Source organism: Sus scrofa, chromosome 7 (assembly GCF_000003025.6).
Source record: "Sus scrofa isolate TJ Tabasco breed Duroc chromosome 7, Sscrofa11.1, whole genome shotgun sequence".
NCBI classification, from domain to species: domain Eukaryota; kingdom Metazoa; phylum Chordata; class Mammalia; order Artiodactyla; family Suidae; genus Sus; species Sus scrofa.
Genome location: NC_010449.5, coordinates 59,403,528 through 59,424,439, shown reverse-complemented (window position 1 = coordinate 59,424,439; position 20,912 = coordinate 59,403,528). Strand labels below are relative to the sequence as shown.

General features: G+C 55.4%; 1 protein-coding gene and 1 long non-coding RNA gene across 3 annotated transcripts in view; one reads left to right on the top strand and one right to left on the bottom strand.

Annotated features, from left to right (window-relative positions):
• PML (promyelocytic leukemia) overlaps positions 1-19,396 on the top strand; it is a 45,112-nt gene extending 25,716 nt beyond the window's left edge. Inside the window, 5 exon segments of the mRNA XM_001925572.5 lie at positions 3,504-3,623; positions 3,993-4,248; positions 5,311-5,363; positions 13,830-13,980; positions 15,057-19,396. Of these exon segments, the coding sequence (XP_001925607.3) occupies positions 3,504-3,623; positions 3,993-4,248; positions 5,311-5,363; positions 13,830-13,980; positions 15,057-15,847 (1,371 nt within the window). The 3' untranslated portion in view covers positions 15,848-19,396.
• Positions 1,011-12,096, bottom strand: LOC102164231. Of its 2 annotated transcripts, XR_001297906.2 has the most exons (4): positions 7,597-12,096; positions 2,514-2,773; positions 1,955-2,082; positions 1,011-1,264 (listed from the first exon to the last, which is right to left on the bottom strand). It is a non-coding gene; the product is annotated as an uncharacterized LOC102164231 (long non-coding RNA). The 2 variants fall into 2 exon arrangements; XR_002345833.1 differs by having other exon boundaries at positions 1,955-2,773.

Below are 20,912 nucleotides of genomic sequence, written 5' to 3'. Positions count from 1 at the left end.
TGGAGAGGAGCCCAGCCCTGCCTTTCTAGGAGTTCAGAGCCCACACAAAGAGGTTCAGGTTACAGAGCCAGATGTGGAAGGATACACCAGGACCTTTGCAATTTTTTTTCCCCTTAATTTCAAATGATGATCAAATATGTATAACATAAATTTTGCCTAGAAGTGGACAATGTTGGCTCCTTTGGTAATTATGTTCCTAATTTTGGAGGAACCACCGTATAAGTTTCCATAGTGTCTCCATCCATCATCATCTACCTTCCCACTGACAGTGCACAGTGCTTCCAGATTTGTCACATCCTCATTCACACTTGTTTGTTTGTTTTCCCTTTTTCTTTTTAGAGCCACACCTGTGGCATGTAGAACTTCCCAGGCTAGGAGCTGAATCGGCGCTGTAGCTGCTGGCCTACGCCACAGCCACACAGCCACGCTGGATCCAAGCCACATCTCTCTCTCTTTTTTTTTTTTTTTTTGTCTTTTGAGGGCCGCTCCTGCGGCATATGGAGGTTCCCAAGCTAGGGATTGAATAGGAGCTGTAGCCACCGGCCTGCGCCAGAGCCACAGCAATGCCGAGATCCGAGCTGCATCTGCAACCTACACCACAGCTCACCGAAACGCCTGATCCTTAACCCACTGACTGAGTCCAGGGATCAAGCTCACACCCTCATGGACACTGTGTTGGGTTCTTAACCTGCTGAGCCCCAATAGGAACTCCATTAATAGCCATCTTATTGAGTGCGAGGTAGTTTAAACTTTTTTGACCCCCACCCACTGTAAAAAAATATATTTTACATCTAACCTACAGCATGTACACATGCAATACCTGTAGCTAAAACAGAAGATTTTTTGTTTTTTTCTTGGCCAGGCGAGCCACATGTGGACGTTCCTAGGCCTGGGATCCAACCTGTGCCATAGCAGTGACCACACCGGATGCTTAAACTGCTAGGCCACCAGGGAACTTCTAAAACAGATGTTTGGCAAAATAAATTAACACTTATAATAAAGATAGGACATATGCTAATATTTTCTATTCGGTGCTTTTGTCTGTAATCCAAAAAAGTGCCAGTCATCACGTTGCTTTCATGATCCATTCATGGGTCGCAGATGTAGTTGGCAAAACCCTGGTGCAGAGAGTGCCGTGGAGATGGTGCCCTTTTTCGATGGGCCTGGGAGAAAGTGACCTGGGAGATGATCCCCTCTCCCCACTTCCCACAGGTGGGTCCACGCTCTGATCCAGAGACAGCTCTCCCCGCTTTCGGTAAAGATGCTGAGAAAAAGAGAGCCAGGAAGGGGGAGGAGAGAAGGAAATCAGTCCATCCAGAGCCCACATTTCACAGGAAAGGGCTCAGTACTGAGAAAAACCCACCTCGGGGTTCCAGTCCCGGCACCTGGCCTGTGGTGCTGGGCTTTGCCTGCCTTCCCCAGCCACGGCTTGGCCAGGTAATCCCTGCTGCCCTCCCCCTCTCCCGTGAGGGTGAGCCTGCCGGTGGCTCAGAGGGACAGAGCTTTTCCCCATGAGGAAAGCACACACTGGCCTCATCCTCTCACCACCCGCTGCCTGGCTTTTCCGATGCAGCTCTGTTTGACGAAGGGCCCCCTCCGGCTGTGTCAGAATCCCGTTCCTTTTCTGGGGGGATGTGGATGGACTGCAGGCTCCTGATGTGTGATCATCCACTGAGCACACCGGGGGTGTGAGGCGCCAGGGGGTTGGGATTGGAGGCAGGACCCCCTGAGGCTGGGCCTCCCCTTTCAGGGGGTTGCTTCCCGAGTCACCCACTGGGCTTCAGCAGAAGGGCCAGCTTACTCTGCAGCTTCCCAGATGGAAAGCAGTGGTGCCAAGGGATGGACAAGACAGTGACCAAAGAAAAGAGTACATGAGGGTGCAGGGAGGGAACGTCCATTTCCAAAACACTGGATTCAAGGAGTTCTCATTGTGGCTCAGCAGTAAGGAACCCACCTTGAATCCATGAGGACTCGGGTTCTATCCCAGCCTTGCTTAGTGGGCTAAGGATCCAGCGGTGGCGTGAGCTGTGCCATAGGGCGGCAGCTGCAGCTCCAATTCAGCCCTGTGCGGCAGGTGTGACCCTAAAAAGAAAACACCAAGACCAACAACAACAAAAACCCCACTGGTCCAGGCTCTTAATAGGTATGTGACCTTGAGAAGTATACCTTCATTCTGCCTCAGTTTCCTTCTCTGTAAATTATAATTATAGCATAATAATAGTAATTATAAATGGTACCAATCCCTTTGTTAAAAAAACTACGGTTTCTTTTGGTTGTGAAATTCGCATAAAAGTCACCATTTCAATTAAAGTGTGTACAGTTCAGTGACACTTCATACACTCAGTCTGGTATAACCATCCCCCTTCTCTAGCTCCGGAATATTTTCATGACCCCAAAAAGGAAACCCCACACCATGAGTCAGTCGCTCCTCACGTCCCCATCCCCCACCCTCCGGCCCCCACCCGCCTGCCCGTCTCCATGCAGCGCCTCGCGTTTCCAAGAAATGGACTCACACAGTTCTCTCGTGGCTGGCTGCCTTGCATTTAGTAAAATGTGTTTTCCAGGTTCATCATATTGTGTGTGTTAGAACGTCATTCCTTGTTATGGCTGAATAACATTCTCCTGGATGGCTGTCCTACGTTTTGTTTATCCATTCATCGGCTGATAGATACGTGGGTTGTTTCCACCATTTGGCTGCTGTGACTAGTGCTGCCATAAACATCCCTGTGCAGGTTTCTGTTTGAGCATCTGCGTTCAGCTCCTTAGGGTAGACCTGGAAAGAGAGTGGTTGGATCATATGGGAAGTCTTTGTTTCGCTTTTTGAGGAACTGCCCCTGTTTCATTTCGGGGAGAGGTTCATGAAGCCCTCGGCACTGTGCCCAGCCCAGAAGTGTAATAAAAATAGTGGCCTCATCTTCCTCCTCAGCTGCTTACTAAGTGCCAGGTGCTCTTCTACACATTTTCCTTGTAGTCACATTGCATCCACATTGCTCTGGGAGGTGGATATTATTATTCCCATTATACAGAGGGGGACTGGGGCCCGAGAAGTTTGAAGTGGTTCGTCCGAGGTGTGTAATCGTGTAGTTGCTATTCTAACCCAGGTGGAGTAAGGCCCAGGGCAGAGTGAAGGTCACAGGGAGGCTGGTGTCCCAGGAGGCTCGGTGGAAGGATTTTTCCTCCCTGTTATAACCGCAGCTGGAGAGGAGGTGCTCCCATTAGTAGTGAGCACCCTGTCCCCGGAGCTGTCCAGCCTGGGCCTGGTTGTCACGCAAGCTTGAGGGATTGCTGGGCAGTGTGATCCCTGAGGTCCTCCTCCAGCCCTGGCAAGGATGCACAGGCACTGAAGTGGCCCCTGGATGCCAGCCCCTCAGGGTCACAAGGGGGTGAAGTCACAGAGGCTGTGGGGTCCCCAGTGGGCTCTGGGCTTTGGACCGGGCAGCCTGCACCCAGCCCTGGTCCTGCTGCCTGGTCATTTCTAACCACCCTGTCTCCCGACTTTGCAGCCAGAGGAGGTGCAGAGGGCCCAAGGGCAGACCCCGGAATTGGCTGTAGTCCAGCCGGTGCCGGGGGCACACCCTGTGCCAGTGTATGCCTACTCCATCAAAGACCCCTCGTGCAGAGAGGTAAGGTTCTCCCAGCCTCCCCCGTCGCCCCTGATCCCTGAGGGCCCAGATCCCAGCAGGCTGTAGGAGGTGGAGTGGAGTGAGGATCCAGACTCTCCTCACCCTGGGTTGTCCTGTCAGGAGGCTCCCCTCCAAGCATGAGCCACTCCCAGGAGGTAGTCAGAGGCCAGCCATGGTCAGTGGTCACCAGTGGAGCCAGTGCTCATGGTGACCTGGGAGGGCATACGGTACAGAGAGAGGCACGATCTCCATGGCAGAAAGTAGGGGGACCAGCAGGAGCAAAGGGCACAAGTCCCTGCCACCCAGGTCTGGGTCTCTGCCCACTGCCCCAGTGGCTCCTGACCCTGCCTGTGGCTCCCCTCTGTACAGGAGAGCTCCAGCACAGCCACACCACAGAAGAGGAAGTCCTGCCAAACTGAGGCCCCCAGGAAGGTCATCAAGATGGAGTCAGAAGTGGAGGAGGAGAGGGCTCGGAACTCCCCCGAGCAGCCCAGGCCCAGCACCTCTAAGGCAGTCTCACCACCCCACCTGGACGGGCCCCTCAGCCCCAAGAGCCCCACCAAAGGAAATGAGCTCTTCTGGCCTGACAGCAACCACGTGACTGGCAACAACCCCGGGGAGGCAGGTAGGGAGGTGGGTGGCAGCAGAGGCTGAGGCCTGCACGCTGTCCTTTGGGGTCCGGGTGGGATTCCCTCTTCTGCATCCTGACCCCACCCAGGGAGCCCAAAGCTAACAACATTCCCTGCGTGTCCTGCCCTCAGCTGCCACCAAAAGGTGACGGGAAAGCCCAGGGTTTGTGGGGTGAGAGTGGACAGTGTACCCTGTGCTTTGCTGGGATGCCAGTGTTGCGGGGGCATGAGGGGCTCAAGGCCCCAGCTCCTTCCCCCAGCCCCCTTGTACAGAACCCAGCATCGCGTCTCTGCACAGAATGGGGTCTCTCCCAGAAACGTGTGTTGGCGGGCGCCTAGCACCTACGCAGAGAGGACTTGGGTAAAGGCCACACCCTTCAGTTTCCCAATTTTTCTGCAGAGGCCACCTGCCAAAGGTGCCTTGTTTGTCCAAGAGACTCTTTATAACCACTGCTAGATGGGGAGTCTTTTCACATGAGTTGAGGTCAACACATGGAATTCTGGAATGTTCAAGACAGTTCTTGCTGGATCTGTTTGACCCAGCATCCTGCTTTGTTTTCACTCTGGGTCCCACACTGAGCCCTGTCCCTGGTCACACACTCTGCCCCGACTGATAATCCTTGCTCACAGGTGCTATTGGTAGTCAGAGGGTTTTGAGTCAGCTAGATAAAGTCTCTTTTATTTCAAACATCTCAGCTCAGGGGGCTGAGAATTGGAACAAATCAGTGTCCTGCTCCAGGTTGGCAAAAGGTTCCAAACGAGGGGGTGCTTGTCACAGCCCCTCTGCAGGTCGTAAATTCTGAATCCAGGGCCAACAGCTGAATTAAGTGTTCACAGACAGGACACAGCAGGCATGCTGGAAAGCAGCTTTGAATAAGCCCTCTGCACAAGCAGATCCACACTGGCACCCGTGGTGAATGTTCACATCCCCCCCTTGCAGGGCACGCGTCACCAACCCAGCCCGCTGGCCAGCAAGGATTCCCACGGGACAACACCCGGGGCCCCATCCACGAGCGTCCCTGGCAGGACCTAACGTTGTCTCCCCCGCCCCGTTTCAGAGGAGCGCGTCGTGGTGATCAGCAGCTCAGAAGACTCAGATGCTGAAAACTCGGTGAGTGGCTCAGAAGGTTGGCCCAGGACTCCTGCCTCCCTTCATTCCAGGTCCCAGGGGGCACAGCCACAGCAGGTGACTCTCAGACTCGCCTTGCGCCTGGGGAATTTGCCAGCAAGGCAGTGAGTCCTGAGCTGTCCAGAGGCTAGTCTCCAAGCGCCAGCTGTGGGTCTGGATCCCCGAGCCCACCCTCCATACCAGGGCAGGAGCCTTCAGTAATCACATGCACTCTTCCGAAAAGCTGAGAGAGGGCTTCCTTCCAGAGCCCTGTCTTTTTTCGGGGCTACCCTTGTCTGGAGCTTCCTTATGCATTTTCTGGCCTCTTAAGTCCTCAGTGAGGAGGGTGGACAAGAACCAAGTCCCTGGCTGGCCACGGCCAGTGGCAGCCAGTGCAGGGCTGTGAGGGCGCACCGTGCAGGGCCCAAACAAGCAAGCCGTGACTCCATGTGAGAAGAACTTCTTTAAAGCTATCCCACAGTGGAACACGTGGCCCTATGGGTTGTGACCCTCGAGGTTTGTTAGTGGAGGCTGGGCTGTCACCTGTCCAGGGGAACAAGGGATTGGAGTAGAGTGGAAGGTTGGACTGGGGGGCCCCCGAGGTCCCTCCCAACCCTCAGTCTGAGGTTCTGTGTTGGAAAGTGTGCGGAGCCCATGGAGATCAACGCACCTTCCTCCTCGCCAACCCACCCCTCGCCAAGAGCTCGCCATGCGTCCCGCCCCTGCCGGGCCTTCCGTCCGCCCCGTGGTACATGCCGCTTCCAAGCTCGGCCTCCCGACCATCCGGAGCAAGCCGCCAACCCCAACGCTGAGTGTCCCAGCCAGCCCACCGGTCTCCAGGAACAAGCTGCCAGCCCCCCGGGTGTCCGCCTCCTGTCACGCGGAGCACTGAGAATCCCACGCCTTCGCCACATCCTGCGTCTGCCCCTCAAAGTGTGTCGTGGCATCACATTGACTTGTCCTCCTGCCATGGTCCAAGCCACCACTCCTGCCACCACCACGCCTCCCAGCCATCCTGCCAATCCCCAGGAGTGTCCCACCCACCTCCAAAGGGTTAACGGCCAACCCTTCCGGGTGCGAGGGGTAGCTCGATCCCGCGGCCGCTCCCTCCGGGGCTCCCCGCATGTGGCCCAGTGGCTCCACAGCTTCTTTGCCCTTCCTCTCTCCTCTGTGCCTCCCCAGCTTGATGCCTCTGCCAGGGGGCACCTGGGGGGAGGCAGAGGAGCACCCCTGACTCTTGGGGCAAGAATCTCCCCTGGGGATTCTGGCAGGGCCCCCATGGAGAATCTCCAAGTCCAGGTCCCACTGGAAGGCCCTCCAGATGCATTTCCACCACCCCATCCTCCAGAGAGACCTCCCACCAGCATGAGCACCCCGCAGACAAGCCTCTAAGAGCCCCACGTGCCCTCCTACTCCACAGCCCTAACCCTGAGCACCTTCCTCTTGTAACCTTGTGGCCAGCACCCACCCCGCCGCCCGGCCCTGCACACAGTAGGCGCGCACTGCATCTTGTCAGGGAATGAAGAGCTACGTGGACCTCAGGGCAAAGAGACCAAGTCCTTCCCAGCCAGGGGGCCATGACTGATGGGGCCATTGCTCTCTACATCCTCCAGCCTCTTTTCCCCAAACAAGAAAGCTTCTCTCCCCCTTTGCACCTCCCACTGCCCCATTCCCCCACCCCAAGCCTTCCCTCTGGGCCTCTGCCGGGATGTGAGCCCACAAGTGCAAGGACTCTGCTGCTCCCAGGCCCTGGCAGGTGTGGCTACTCAATAAATACCTATTGAACCATCACCCTTGCAAACCCTTCTTCCATGACCATCAGATTCCCTGCTGGGCTTAGCTCTTCCTTTGTCTCCTGCCCGCACTGAAACCTGGCTCACCTGGGGGGCTACTGTGTCCCTCTTTCCCCCACACTCTGTGAGCATCAGAGGTGGGAGGTGGGGTTCAGGCCCTCTGCCTCCTGGACTGTTTCCGTCCCACCTTCTGGCAAGATCCCCTCTGCCTTTGTGGTTCCAGCTCTCTAGGTGAACCCCACTTCCCCCAGCTCATCTTGGTCATCCTCTCGCTTCCCCCCAGGCATCTCCTGCCTCCTACGTTTCCTCTCCCCACCCAGGTGCACCCTTCTTCCTGGGTGACTTCAGCATCCCCCACTCTGGCCTCACCTCGACCTTTCAGGGATCCCCACCCCATTCCCCTGCAGCCACATCCCCCTTTTCTCTCTGGACCTCACCCTTACCGAGAACTGGGAATCTCTAAACCAGCCCACTCACACTCTGACCACAGCCTCCTGGTCCTTGAGCTCTCAGTTGTCTCTCAGGCCTCTGCTCTCCCTTCCGGCTCCCTCTGCCCTTAACTTCCCTCCCACCAGCCAGCAAAGTCCAGTGTTTAAGCCAATCTTTCACCAGGATCTCCGGAGCCCTGCCCACCTTGGCCTCCGGTAGGCTGTCCTCCAAAGACAGCCCTGGAAGGATTCAGAGTGGCGTTCCTGCTCAGCTCTGCCACCTGGAGGCCAACTTCTGTTGGTGAGAAGTCCAGGCAAGTGAAAGCTGCAGGGACTGTCTGTCTCCAGGGCTCCCTGGCACTCCAGCCTCAGCGCTCACCCGGCCCCCCACCCCCACAGCTACTTGTGAGCTGCCACTCCCCTAGCCCTGCTCCCTCGTCCCCACCCTAGCTTTCAGCAGGTGACTGAACCTTCTGCCCTAGGAGAACAGATGGGACAGGTGGCATGGGAGCAGCCCACATCTTGCGTCACTGATGGCAGATTGACCCCATCACGTCCTTCCTCCGTCCCTCCTGGTAGGATGGTGGAGAGGGCCACCCAACTCTGGGACTCACTCCCCTTCTTCGGGGCCCCAGCCCTCCCACCTCCCTGGGAGCCTCGATCCATCTCCCATCCTCATCTGCATCTTCAAACACTCTCCCAGAGCTACCTGAAGAAAGCCTTGCCCATCTTGCCCCCACCCCCATCCCCCTCCCTGCATTCCCCTTCAGCCTTCACTCCCCACCCACCCCAGGCGCTCCCTCCCCACCATGCCTGAGCCCTGCCACCAGCACCAGGGTGACCTCCATGCTCCAGGTCCACTGGTCACCTTTAGTCCTAAATCCCCCCGAAAGACTCTGCTTTTCTTGGGCTCAGGAGGTTCCCCTGCAGCTTTGGCTGCTCCTCCTCACTACCCTTTCAGGTCTCTCTGTCCTTTTCAGTGTTGTTTTTCCAGCTTAGGTTCTAGGCTCTCTTTTTAGTCTGTGCACGCTGACCCTGCCCTCGGCTGCATCCACAGCCACTACAGGCTCCTGCCCGCCAGGCCAGTAGAGCCGCTGGCCTGCCAACATCTGCACTCAGATACCCCACAGAATCCTCAGACTCCCTTCCTCTCCTCTCAGCAAATCACCATCTGTGCGGTCACAGAGGCTGAGGCCCCAGAGCGGCCCAGGCCCACCTCCCCCTTTTTTGTTATTTCTCCCAGCCAGTCACCTGTTGAGTCTTGTCTTTCTTTCCATGTTCTAAATTCCTCTGAAATCTGGGCACTTCTTTCATCCCATAATCTTGATAAAATTAAAGCAAAACTGACACTGGGTGGAGACAAGACCAGGAAGGAAAGAGCGAGAGAAGGATGGGAAGGCCACTGCTCTCCCCAAACTTCCTGAGTGTTAGGGGGAGGCACTGAAAATGACAGCATTTGGGTGTATGTGTGGCAGGTGGGGTGGGGGGGGTCTAGTCCTCCGCGGTCAGCAAGGCCACTAGGTGATGTCTCAGGGTGACCAATTCAGGAAGGAGCAGCACATTTCAGATCACAAAGAATTAAATGATGAGAAGCAGCTGCTCACCTTTGCGACCAGAGAGAGCCAGACACTCCCTGCTTTAGTGGACGTGGTTTTCAGACACAGGTTTTAAAATTAACAATTACAGGAGTGGGATGCTTACTGAAAAAAAAATTTTTTTAAGAAAACAAATTAGATACCGCTAATTAAGTGCATCTCTCACCCACATTCTGTGCCCCCTTCCAGAACCCTGGTTCTCCCACAGTCCCTTAGAGGGAGGGGACGGTGTGACGTTGGCAGGGTGCTCCAGGCTCCTATGCCCTCCCCTCTCATTGGCCTTCAGTCTAGCCTGCCAGTGTGTGAGGGTTGTAAAATCCCAGCTTGCTAAGATACCACACTTGCCAAGATACCACACTTGCCAAGTGTACCTGGGCATGTAGCCCCCTGACCCTTGGGCTGTGGCTGTGTGAGTGGCTGGAATCCAGCCGTGGGGGCTCTGGCACAGATCTGGCATGCTGGTCAGGGCTCAGGGAGAGGCAGCTTGAGCAGGAGGGGTGCTCTGTAGGAGGCCTTCCCACTGCTGGAAGAGGCACTGGGGCTGTGGCCTTAGGGTGGAGGGGTGAGACCCAGGTCCGAGGCTGGAGACCTGGGGTGAGGAGGTGGGTCAGCCATGCCTCTGCCCTGGGCCCTGTGTTGGGATACAAAGCAGAAAAAAGATAGATGTTCTTACCCACTCTTGTGACAGATGACTCACTTCAGTGCCTGGTAGCAGCAGGACCTAGTGGAAGCAGCAGGGGGCCCAGCCAAGGGGGCAACCCCTGGAAGAAGTGGTAGTGGTGACGGAAGTGGAAGGGAGGCCTGTGGGGAGCAGCTGACCTGGGGAGGGGCCGTGATGCTGGTGAGTGTATCAGAAAAAGAAGCCTGTGCTCTGCTGAGAAGCTGGGAGCCACACCTGCTGGCGCCTAGTGGGCAGCAACAGCCTGCAGAGGGGCCGTAGGAGCCACAAGCTATCTAATGGGATGGCCTAGGTCACAGACAACATGCCCGCTCTCTCTGGGACCTTCAGACTTTGCAAAAGCTGGGGTTCTGTGTCTGCCAAATACAGCAGGGCTTGTGTCTTGCCAAATGGATCCCAGCTGTTGCTTACACTCGGCGCTGAGGATTCTTGATTAGCCTCATGTTGGATACTAGGTAGATACCGCAGGTGAGGATGGGGAATATTAAAGAGCTCGGCTCCCGTCTGATTTGTTGATGCTAAAACATGGTTGGTAATTAGGACAGGCATTCTCAACCCTGGCTGCACACTGGTACCACTCGGGGGGATTTACCAAGGACAAATTCCTGGGTCCCACCTAGAGATTCTAACTGACTTGGTCTGGGAGGCACCCAGACATCAAGATTCTGTTAAGCTGCTAATGCACAACCAAAGTAGAGAACCACTAAGTTAGGGGATTCAGTTGCACATGTGTGTCAGAAATGCTGCTCATTTGTGTGTGTATCAGCCGTGAACAGAGGTGACGTGCACATGTGGGAATAGGATCCAGGCGGGGAGAGGAGCCGCTGGATCTTTCCAGATGAACCCCTTAGACTTCTGGAAGGTGAGATGTCCACCCAGCTGCTTCCCATGAGCACCCTTGGTTCGGCCCTTACACCTGCTGTGTTGAGTTGGGATGCAGTTGATCTGCTAGGCTGACAGTGATGAAGTGAAATATAGCTTGTGAACCCAACTGCATGTGTGTCCTAGTTGTCTGTGTATTCTAAAATAATCCTGGGTCGCGTATGGCTCAGTCCGAGCTCATGCCCCTTCCCATCATCCTGATTATGGAATGAAGCAGAACAGTGGAGGCAGGAGCAGAAAGACATCCTGCACCAGAACCTCTAGGTGCTCATTCCATTAACTCTGTGTCTTTAGAAGATGTGTCAGTACTTTGAAGTCAAAGAAACACAGCCCATTAACCAAGTATCCATGGCTTACTCGAATCTTTCGAAGATGACTAGGCAATCCAACACCTAACTCACAGTGGTACCCACACCCTCCGGAGGCCCCTTCACTCTAGCACTCATTATCTCCCACTCCCTGGCCCTTCAAAGCCTTTCCCCACTTTTCACTTTCCGTCCTCTCACATGGGCTCTTCCACTCCTGTGCCTTCTGCTGCCATTCCCTTCCCTTCCCAGCAAATCTCAGGCTTTCCTGGACTCTTATCTTAGGTTCTGGTTCCTACCATTATCCCTCTCTGTGCCCCTCCCCATCATCCTGGTTATGGAATGAGGCAGAACAGTGGAGGCAGCCCTTAGTGAGCAGGAGCAGAAAGGCATCCTGCACCAGAACCTCTAGGTGCTCATTCTGTTAACTCTGGGTCTTTAGAACATGTGTCAGTACTTTCCAGCTGCGTTGCTGGGATTCAAGGCAGGGAGAGGGGATTCTGTTTACAGTTGACTAGAGTCTGGTGGAAGGCATTCCAGTGAGACCAGCGCCATGGAATAGCCACACTTGCTGGACGTCCCCAAGAGCAAGAGGAATTCAGGAGGAAGAGGAGTCAGGGCAAGAAGATCCAGCCTTCCCCCTAACCCCTTGACAAGCTCAGCAGAAAGGGGTGCCCTCTTAATAAGGGAGCCATCGGGGCCTTCAGTAAGTTCAGGACAAAAAAGGCTATTTCCGTGACTATGAAAGACAAAATGACCCTGGGACCATGGCAGCCTCCAAGGAAAAAAAAAAACCAAACAAACAAACCAAAACGAGGTTCTCATGGCCATCATAAATGACCCTGGTATAAAAATGGGGGAGTTGGCTCCAAAATGCAGTTGTGCTGCCCTCCAGGGAGCTTGACTCTTGGAAGAGAATATCCAAAGAGAAGACCGTGGCCCTGTCACCTAAACAGACACTGCCCGAAGGAAGACAGGCGGAAGCACTGAGGGCCACTGCAAGGGCTTCTGCAGTAATGTTTGGAGCAGAAAGAAGAAGGGAAAGTCCAGTGTGCCGTGTCGGTGGGTGGCAGAGAGGACTTGGCCAGGGGACGGCTCTGCAGCTGAGGCCCAGGGGAGGACATAGTGAGGGGAGTCCAACTCTTTCTACCAGCCCAAGCGTGAGAGCAACCCTGCCTTGTGAACGGGACAGGCGCTGGAAGGTTGGAGATGGCACTGGAGTCTCCCAGCTACAGCTGCCAACTTTAAGGAAGATGCCTTGGAGAAGGCTCCTTAACAGGCAGGTCGGGGAGCCCTGACAGCCAGACACTCAGACCAAGACATGCTAAATCAGCCAATCGAGGGTCCAGATACGTGCAAGGCATTTGACGACGTGTTTTGTCAAATGAGGGCCTGGGGGGGGGGGGTATAAAGTCCCAGAACTCACAGACTGCTCTAAGCAAAACTATGTCTGAAGAGACTCGTGGTGAATGTCTGTTTATATCAGTGACTAGGAGGAAGTTGGGGAGCCTGGGGCAGGGCTATGAAATGCAAATAAAGTAATCAGCCACTCCCAGGGAAATCAGCACTTTTTAATTGTCCTTAGAAAAGACTTTGCTCTTGGCTGAAATTTCTGGATAAAACAGAAGTTTTACCTGGAGAGGGCCTAAGAGAGCCTGCTGATTCCGCCCCAGGCCAGGGACATTAGCCAGACACCAAAGTTCAGGGAGGCCATCAGCCACCATGGGCAGTCCCTAAGGGGGAAAGATCCGAGGCCTGCTCTGGATTCTGTCTCAGCAGTGTCCCTGTGGCCCTGGCCTTGTCACTTCCTCCTAGTGTCTGGAGGATGGCATTCACAGGAGGTTCTGAGCAGGCCACCAAAGATGGAACGACTGGCTTTGGCAGGTGTGCAAATGATGACAATTCACTCTCTGCATTATGAAAGGCTCCACCTCCCTCTAGAGCCCTCCCCCCAGACTCTCAGAGCCGGAGCCCTTCCCCGACCCCAAGGCCTTTCAAACAGCATACTTGCCAGGTGCCCAGCCAGGAGGTGCCCCGGCCTCAGGCTTCCCTAAGCAGCTGGTTCCTAGACGCCAAATGATGGGGGCCCCCTAGATTCTGAGCCTTCTCTCAACTGTTCTCATGGTCAGGCTATGTGTGTCCCCCTAGAGGTGGTGTCCCAGAGGCCAAGCAGTCCTCTGTCCCCTTTGTTGGGGGACAAGTAAAGCCAGGCCCTGGCCCCTTCCAGAGAAACACCTAGAGGTTGAGATGCGGCTCCTTTCCCATCCCAGGCTCATGGTATGTCTCCTGAGTCGGCTCAGAGAGATGGAGCGAGGAGCAGACACACCCTGCCCACCAGGGCAGCAGCCCCTTCCCTGAGCCTCCCCACCCAGCCCTGCTCACCCACGTGCACGCTCCTGTATCGTATCACACGTCCACACACACTTGTGTCAACACAGGGCCACACATCCACACCCCTTCGTGCACACCCAGAACACACACCTGACACTTGCATTCATTCCTACACGTGCTTTCACCCACTCAGCCACATGATCTCACCCTACTCACGCACTAACGCCACCTACCTGGGTTCACAAACAGACACGACCCTCACAGGCACACATGCACATCCATTCACACACTCCCTTTCCCAGGAACAGGCCCTCCCCGACAGGTGCCCCCCATAGCCACGCACACACTCATGCACGCACAGGCACCCACACCGGCTCACAGGCACAGGCTCGCACTGCCACTGTGCTCCCTCCCCCCGCCCCAGACCCCCTGACCTGTTGGTTTTTTGTGTTGCAGTCCTCCCAAGAGCAGGACAACAGCAGCAGCGAGGCCAGTGACCTCCAGCTGGAGGGCCCCAGCTCCCTCGGGGTCCTGGACGAGAGCCTCATCAACTCCGGAGCAGAAGACAGGCCCCTGGTTTTCTTTGACCTCAAGATTGACAGTGAAAGTGGGTTCTCCAGTGGCCCCCCCACCCCTTTCTACCTTAGTCCCTGAGTCCCCAAGCTAAGTGCAGGCAGGGCCATCTGCGAGCCCAGGAGAGCCCTGAGCGCTGGCTGATGGCTGCAGCCAGAGAGCGGGCAGAGCACTGGGCCACCCCTGAGCCTCCCAGGTGTTTGAACTTGGTCCCCTGAATAAGGACGTCTGCTCTGACCAGTGCCTGAAGGCAGGAGGTGAGAGCCTCTGTGAGCTCCCTCCCCCCACCGGCACTTCTCTTACGGAGCCTTGGGAACACACTTCTGAACAGAAGCGCAATACTAGAGTCGCTGCAGTAAGACCAGCAATCTGAGCACGGCCGTAGGCTGTGGCTGCATGTTTCTGAGTCCAGGGCCCCTTCGTTCCACAGGGGGCTGCACAGGGAGGCCAGCAGAGTCATGGGCACAGCGATGACCCCTTCTCCGTCTCCCCCACAGCGCTTGCCCTGGCCCTGCAGAAGGCCAGGCCCTGTCCTGTGGTCTAGACTCAATGTGGGGTCCGCCCAGGCGGACAGAAGCAGCAAGTGTTTCCACAGGACAAAGAAGCAGTTTGCAGACCTCACTGGGATGTTGTGGGCCATATTCAGCAGAGGGGACCGGGCAGGTGTGCTGTCTGAGCCGGGGGCTCCGATGGCTGGGAGCCTCAGCTCAGTGACTGATGGGCGTGGGAGCCAGGGGAAAGGGAGCAGAGGACTAGGCAGAAACACTGAGGGGTCTCCCATGTAAGTGGGTGGAGGATGGCAGAAGACAGACAGAAGGGACCCGGAATGAAAAGATTTGGCGAAGTCGGGCAGGTGGCAGGGCTGGGGGATGCTGGACTCCCAGCTGGGGAGCCAGGGGTGAGTGAGGGCAGCCCCCCTCCCCTTCTGACCCCTGTCTCCATCAGAGCCCAGGTCAGAGCTGCATTTATGGCTGATGTTTGATTCCTACTAGCGAGCCCCAAGGTGGGGTCTCTGGATGGTGAGATTGGCAGCCCTGGAGGACCCCCTGTTTCTCAGGTGGTGCCCCCCAGTGCCCTTGGGGCCTCACGCTGCCCTTTTCTCCTGCTCAGCCCAGAAAATTAGCCAGCTGGCGGCCGTGAACCAAGAAAGCCAGTTCCGCATGCTCATCCAGCCCGAAGCCTTCACCATCCGTTCCAAGGCTGTCTCCCTGGAGGTGGGGCTGCAGCACTTCCTGCACTTCCTGGGCAACATGCGCCAACCCATCCTCGCCTGCTATAAGCTGTGGGGGCCTGGCCTCCCCAGCCTCTTCCGGGCCCTGGAGGACATGAACAGGCTGCAGGAGTTCCGGAAGGCCATCTCTGGCTTCCTGGCCATCCTGCCCCTCATCCGGGAGTGCGTGCCTGGGGCCAGCAGCTTCAAACTCAAGAATCTGGCCGAGACCTACCTGGCAAGAAACATGAACGAGACGCGCAGTGCCCTGGCATCCGTGGTGACCATGCGTGACCTGTGCCGCCTCCTCGAGGTGACCCCGGGCCCCCAGCTGGGCCCGCACATCCACTCCTTCAGCTGCCTGCAGTGCTTCTCATCTCTGCAGCCTCTGGTGCGGGCAGCCGTCCTGCCCCGGGCCAAGGCCCGCTTGCTGGCCCTCCACAAGGTCAGCTTCCTGGAGCTGGTGACTGCACATCATCATGACCCACAAGAGGGCCTGAAGAAGTACAACTGCTTCCTGAGCCCTCAGAGTCCCTCATCGCCCCCCACCCAGTCTGCTTTCAACCTGCAGGCTCTGGGCACCTACTTCGACAAAGGCCTGCGGGAGGGGCTGGCCTCCACGAAGGCAGAAGGCAGCTCCAGCCTCCTCACTGACCACAGCTTGGTGGAAAGGGCTTCCCAGGAGAGCTGAGAGGACTGGACGACTGGCTTGGCTTTCTGTGGATGGAGAGGGATGGGGCCACTGAGGCAGGCCTTCCCCTCACAGCATTCCAGGTACCCCCGGTCATTTGGTCTAGAATCAGTTCTCCTTCTCTGGGACCAGATTCCCCTCCTGTTAAAAACCCCACAGTTTTTTTCCAGTTGTGGCTCACCGGTAATGAACCCGACTAGTATTCATGAGAAGGTGAGTTCTATCCCTGGCCTCGCTCAGTGGGTTAAGGATCCCATGTTGCCATGAGCTGTGGTGTAGGCTGCAGATGTGGTCGGGATCTGGCATTGCTATGGCTGTGGTGTAGGCCGGTAGCTGAAGCTCCAATTTGACTCTTAACCAGGGAAATGCTATATGCATGGGTGTGGCCCTAAAAAGACAAGAAAAAAAATAACAACCCTACAGAGAAGGTTCCAAGCCCAAGCAGCCACTCATCAAGAGGCCACCAGATCAGCTTGGGCCCTGGAAGCATCGGTGAGTGAGCTGACTGGACCCCTGGCTCTGCCCCTACAACAGCCTTCCCAGGTGAAGAAGGTGTGGCCTCTGGTTAAGTGGCCCCCATCCTGCCCCAGCCACTGAACCTCCATTCCCACAAGTGTTCTGGCCATAGCCCCAGGGGACCTGCTGACAGCACCCACAGACACGACCTGCAACACCAGTGGCACCCAGGATCAGCCCCACCTGGGTACGGAAGTGCTTTTCAAACCAGACCACCCTTGGAGTTCCCGTTGTGGCTCAGTGGTCAACGAATCTGACTAGGAACCATGAGGTTGCAGGTTCCATCCCTGGCCTCGCTCAGTTGGTTAAGGATCCGGCGTTGCCATGAGCCGTGGTGTAGGTTGCAGACGCGACTCAGATCCTGAGTTGCTGTGGCACTGGCGTAGGCCAGCAGCTTCAGCTCCGATTAGACCCCTAGCCTGGGAACCTCCATATGCTGCAGGAGCGGCCCTAGAAATAGCAAAAAGACAAACAAACAAACAAAAAAACAGACCACCCTTCATGGGCTAGGTTCTGCCTGCCTGGGGGCAGTTCTGTTCATCTCCCCTTTGGAGCATTTTCACTCCCAAAGGGCCTCCTCTCAGCAGAGACAGGGGGTGCTGCTCCATGCCTGTCCCTGCTTCCAGACTGGGACCCTTCCAAGCCTTCTTCCCTCCTCCTGGCCACATCAACGCCTCCCTTTAGTTGAGACTTTGCCTTTGGTCCTCAGGCACCAGCCCCTCTCAACAAAGCCCTGTGCACTCCCTGCACTGCCTGCCCAGCTCCACCAAGGAGTGGCCTGCAGCCCAACACTACTCTCTGCACAGAGCCCAGGCCCCCTCTGCATCTCATCAGAATCTCTGGGGTGGGCCCCAGCAAGCTGTTTTAGCAGGTTCTCCAGGTGACTCTGGTGGCTGCCAAGTTTCAGAACCACTGCTCTGACAGACTGCTCCTCCGAGGCAAGGCAGTGTGGAGCAACGAAGAAAGTCCTAGCCTTGGCCCTGCTGAAGGTCACCCAGGAAAGGGCCCCTTTCTGAACTCCCCCATGGTCACCTATAAAATGGGTTGGTCAGCCCCCATGGTCCCAGAACTCTCATCCAGCTCTGCCATTCTGTGGTTTTAGGAGAGAACAGCAGGCCTCTGAAGAAGGGGTCAGGGAGTTTTCATTCTTTCCTTTTTTTTTTTTCAGGGCCTCACCTGCGGCATAAGGAGGTTCCCAGGCTGGGGACCGCTGGCCTACACCACAGCCACAGTAACACGGGATCCGAGCTGCATCTGCGACCTACACCACAGCTCACGGCAGTGCTGGATCCTTAACCCACTGAGCATGGTCGGGGATCGAACCTGCGTCCTCATGGATGCAGTCAGATTCATTTCCGCTGAGCCACGACGGGAACTCCAGTTTTCATTCTTGAACCCTTGGCCTCAGCCCTAAGCTAAGGTCCTTAAACCTGTGGTCCCACTGGAGGTCAGCAGCAGAATACAGGCAGGTTTGGCTAGCAGAACCCCTGTCCTCCCCCCCCCCCCCATCTCTCTTCCTCAGTTCCCTGATCCTGGGATACCTCCTAGATGTAGCCCAGGCCTCCCACCTCCGTGGCCTCTGCTTTCACATGGGTGAAGTCTGTGTGCCCACACCCCCAGCCTTGTCCAGCAGGTGCCCTAAAGACCCACTAAGGGATCACATAGGAACTTGCTGCCATGTGAGTGTGCTGGCTCTAACTCTGAGGCATTTAAAATAAGATTCTGATTGAAAGTAGGCCCTGGCTCTGAAACTCAGTAAGAACCGGCTGGTTGGTGAGGGGAGGAGGCGGCTGGACCTTCAGTCTGGCTGTGATGACCATCTTGGCAGCGGCAAGGCAGTGCTTGGGCCTCTCCTCCCAGCATCTTCCCCTCAGCCCCACCCAGGACACTGATTTCCAGCTCCAAGCCCAGGCCCGCAGTGCTTTCTCTCTTCCTAGGGAGTTGATCACAGGTTTTATAGCAAAGGGCTGTCCTGTCCTCTTTCCACTGTCACAGCCTTTAATAAAGATGCGAATCTTCAAAGCCTGATCCACCAGTCGCAAATGCTACTCAGCCCACCCAGGAGCCACTAAGCAGCTCCTTGCCTGGTGAAGAGGGGACTTGCTGGCACAGCTGTTCTTTGTGGGGGTCTTTCAGGACTCAGCTGAGAGCCCCTCATTGCTTGGTGCTGAAGGCCTTAAGGATATGAACCCCCATTCCAAGTGGGGAGACCAGGGCAGGCCGGCCTGGGATCATCTCCAAAGTGGGGGAGCCATGTGGAGGGAACAAAGGACCAGCTTTAAGAACTACCTGCTATTGTGGGATGGAAATCCTGCGAAATTGGATTGTGATGATCATTATACAACTACAGATGTGATAAATTCACTGAGTAATAATTAAAAAACAAAAAAAACCCTACCTGCTAGAGGAGTCAAGGACCAGAGACCAAGGACTGTAGGAACTTTACTTCTGCCTCCTGCTGGGCAGTCTTGTACCCTGGATGTCACAGCTGGAGTTCTCATTAGTACCTGCAAGGAGTTCCCTGGCACCAGCAGTGAAGGAATCAGTGCCATCCATCCCCTCCACCTCCCAGCCTGGGTGAGGAGCCAGGTTATGTGACTTGATCAGTGCCACTATCCTCAACCCCACCTACCTATCCTGGATGCCCAAATTCCAGTCCTGGAGTGGTCTCTGGTTACAGATCCAAACATAATTCCTGGGCTTCATCTTTGAATTCCATCTCAGGTTCATCCATGTCAAATAACCACACACTCACTGGGCTAGAAGTCAGGACACTGAGTTTCAGTCCTTGTTCAGTTGCCTCTGACTCCAGTCTGGTGCATCAAACTCGCTGATGCTCAGGCTCAGGGATAATATGGGTCATTTTTACCTCTTAGGCTCTTGTGCGAACCGATAAGAAGATGTGTGTGAAAATAGCCTTTTAATATATGAAGAACCATACCAATGTATGATCTTATTTTACAGCTCCAAGATGAGTGTTCTGGCTTTACAAGTTAAAGAAAAATAAACAGATATTGGATCTTAGTAAACAAAGAACATGGGCTTGTCTTCAGGGGAATAAAGAACGAGACTTGGGACAGAGCAGACAAGCGGGCGGTGGGGGTCCTGGGTCCCAGGGTGGAAAGCAGGAAGTCTGTCTTGGAGTGGCTGAGTGGTATGTGGCTCTGTGGCTCTGAAACACCCAGATGGGAGGATTCAGCCACATAGACCTGGAAGACAGAACAGCCTTCTTGTGGCAGCTCAGTACTGCCTAGCCCTCCCCTACTCTAGGGCCCTCCTCCGAGGCCCATAAGTTCACTGACACCTCCAGGAAGGTCACTTGAAAATCTGCTTTAACCTCAAGCTCCCTTTTCCTTTTACATTGCTCGAGGTCCTAGTCCAGCTGTTCCCCTGCCGCCTCACCTCGTCCACCCCTGGCCAGCCCCACCTCCACCGTTATTCTTACCCAAGACTCACTCTGACCCCTGGTACCAACCCTGACAATTCTCCCTAACTCAGAGTTCCTGCTCCTTCCCACAGAGCCCGCCTGCTCCCACCTCCTCTGACTTCAGGCTTGTCTCCACCCCACGGCCCGGGTGCCCCAGCCCCTATACCTAAAGCAAGGGGTCCTTTCTCACCTTTCTTCACTCCTCACAATTAAGGGAACTGCACAGCTAGAGACACCAAAAGTCTAGCCAGAGAGAATCAACCTTTGTGGACCCCTCCCCGACAGAAGAGAGGCTTTACTAGAGCAGTTCGCAGACTCGCCAGCAGAGGGCACTGCAGCCCTGCCAGGCCTGCCGTTGAGGCTGCTGCTCTCAGGGGATGGGGAACGGGCGTGCGCGGGGTTAAGACTCTCAGCGGCAGCCGTCTTTTCCAAGCTGCCAAGAATACTTCCGGTGTTATGGGGTATATGAGGGTGCCTGGGGAAATTTTTAACATGTTAACCGTTTGCAATTTATTTTAACATCTATTAGAAAAAATATAGGCGTTCTCTGGTAAGGATCTGGTGTTAAGGATTTGGTGTTGTCACTGCTGTGAGGGGGTTACAGTCCCTGGCCTATGAACGTCCCTGTGCCACAGGCACATAACACCATGATTTCTGGAACATGGTTGCTCAGAAGGATGCTAAGATGGAATTCATTAAAGGTCTAATTGAAGGACAAATATGAAGTAACTACAAGTTCAGAAGGAACACAGGTAAAGCAAAACTTATGACTGTGGTAATGAGCAAGTTAATTCTAACCTTCATTCTAACATCAGTGGCATTAGAGTGAGGGTTATGGGTGAGGGTTAGAGCTAAGGTTAGGGCCCAGGTTAGAACTGGAGTAAGATGGGGTAGGTTTAGGAGTCAGGGTGAGGCTAAGGTTCATATTTGGGGTTATATCAAGTTTAGGGTCATATTTGGTGATTCGGGTTAGGAATTGAATTTCATCAGAAACGGAGTTAGAGTCACTCTTCAGGCTACTGCTGTCACTTTAACAACAGAAAGGTCCATGAACCTGAGGACAGATGGGCAGGAACTTCTGAGGAGGACCCCTAATGTGGAGCCCCAGGTGGAGCTGGACTC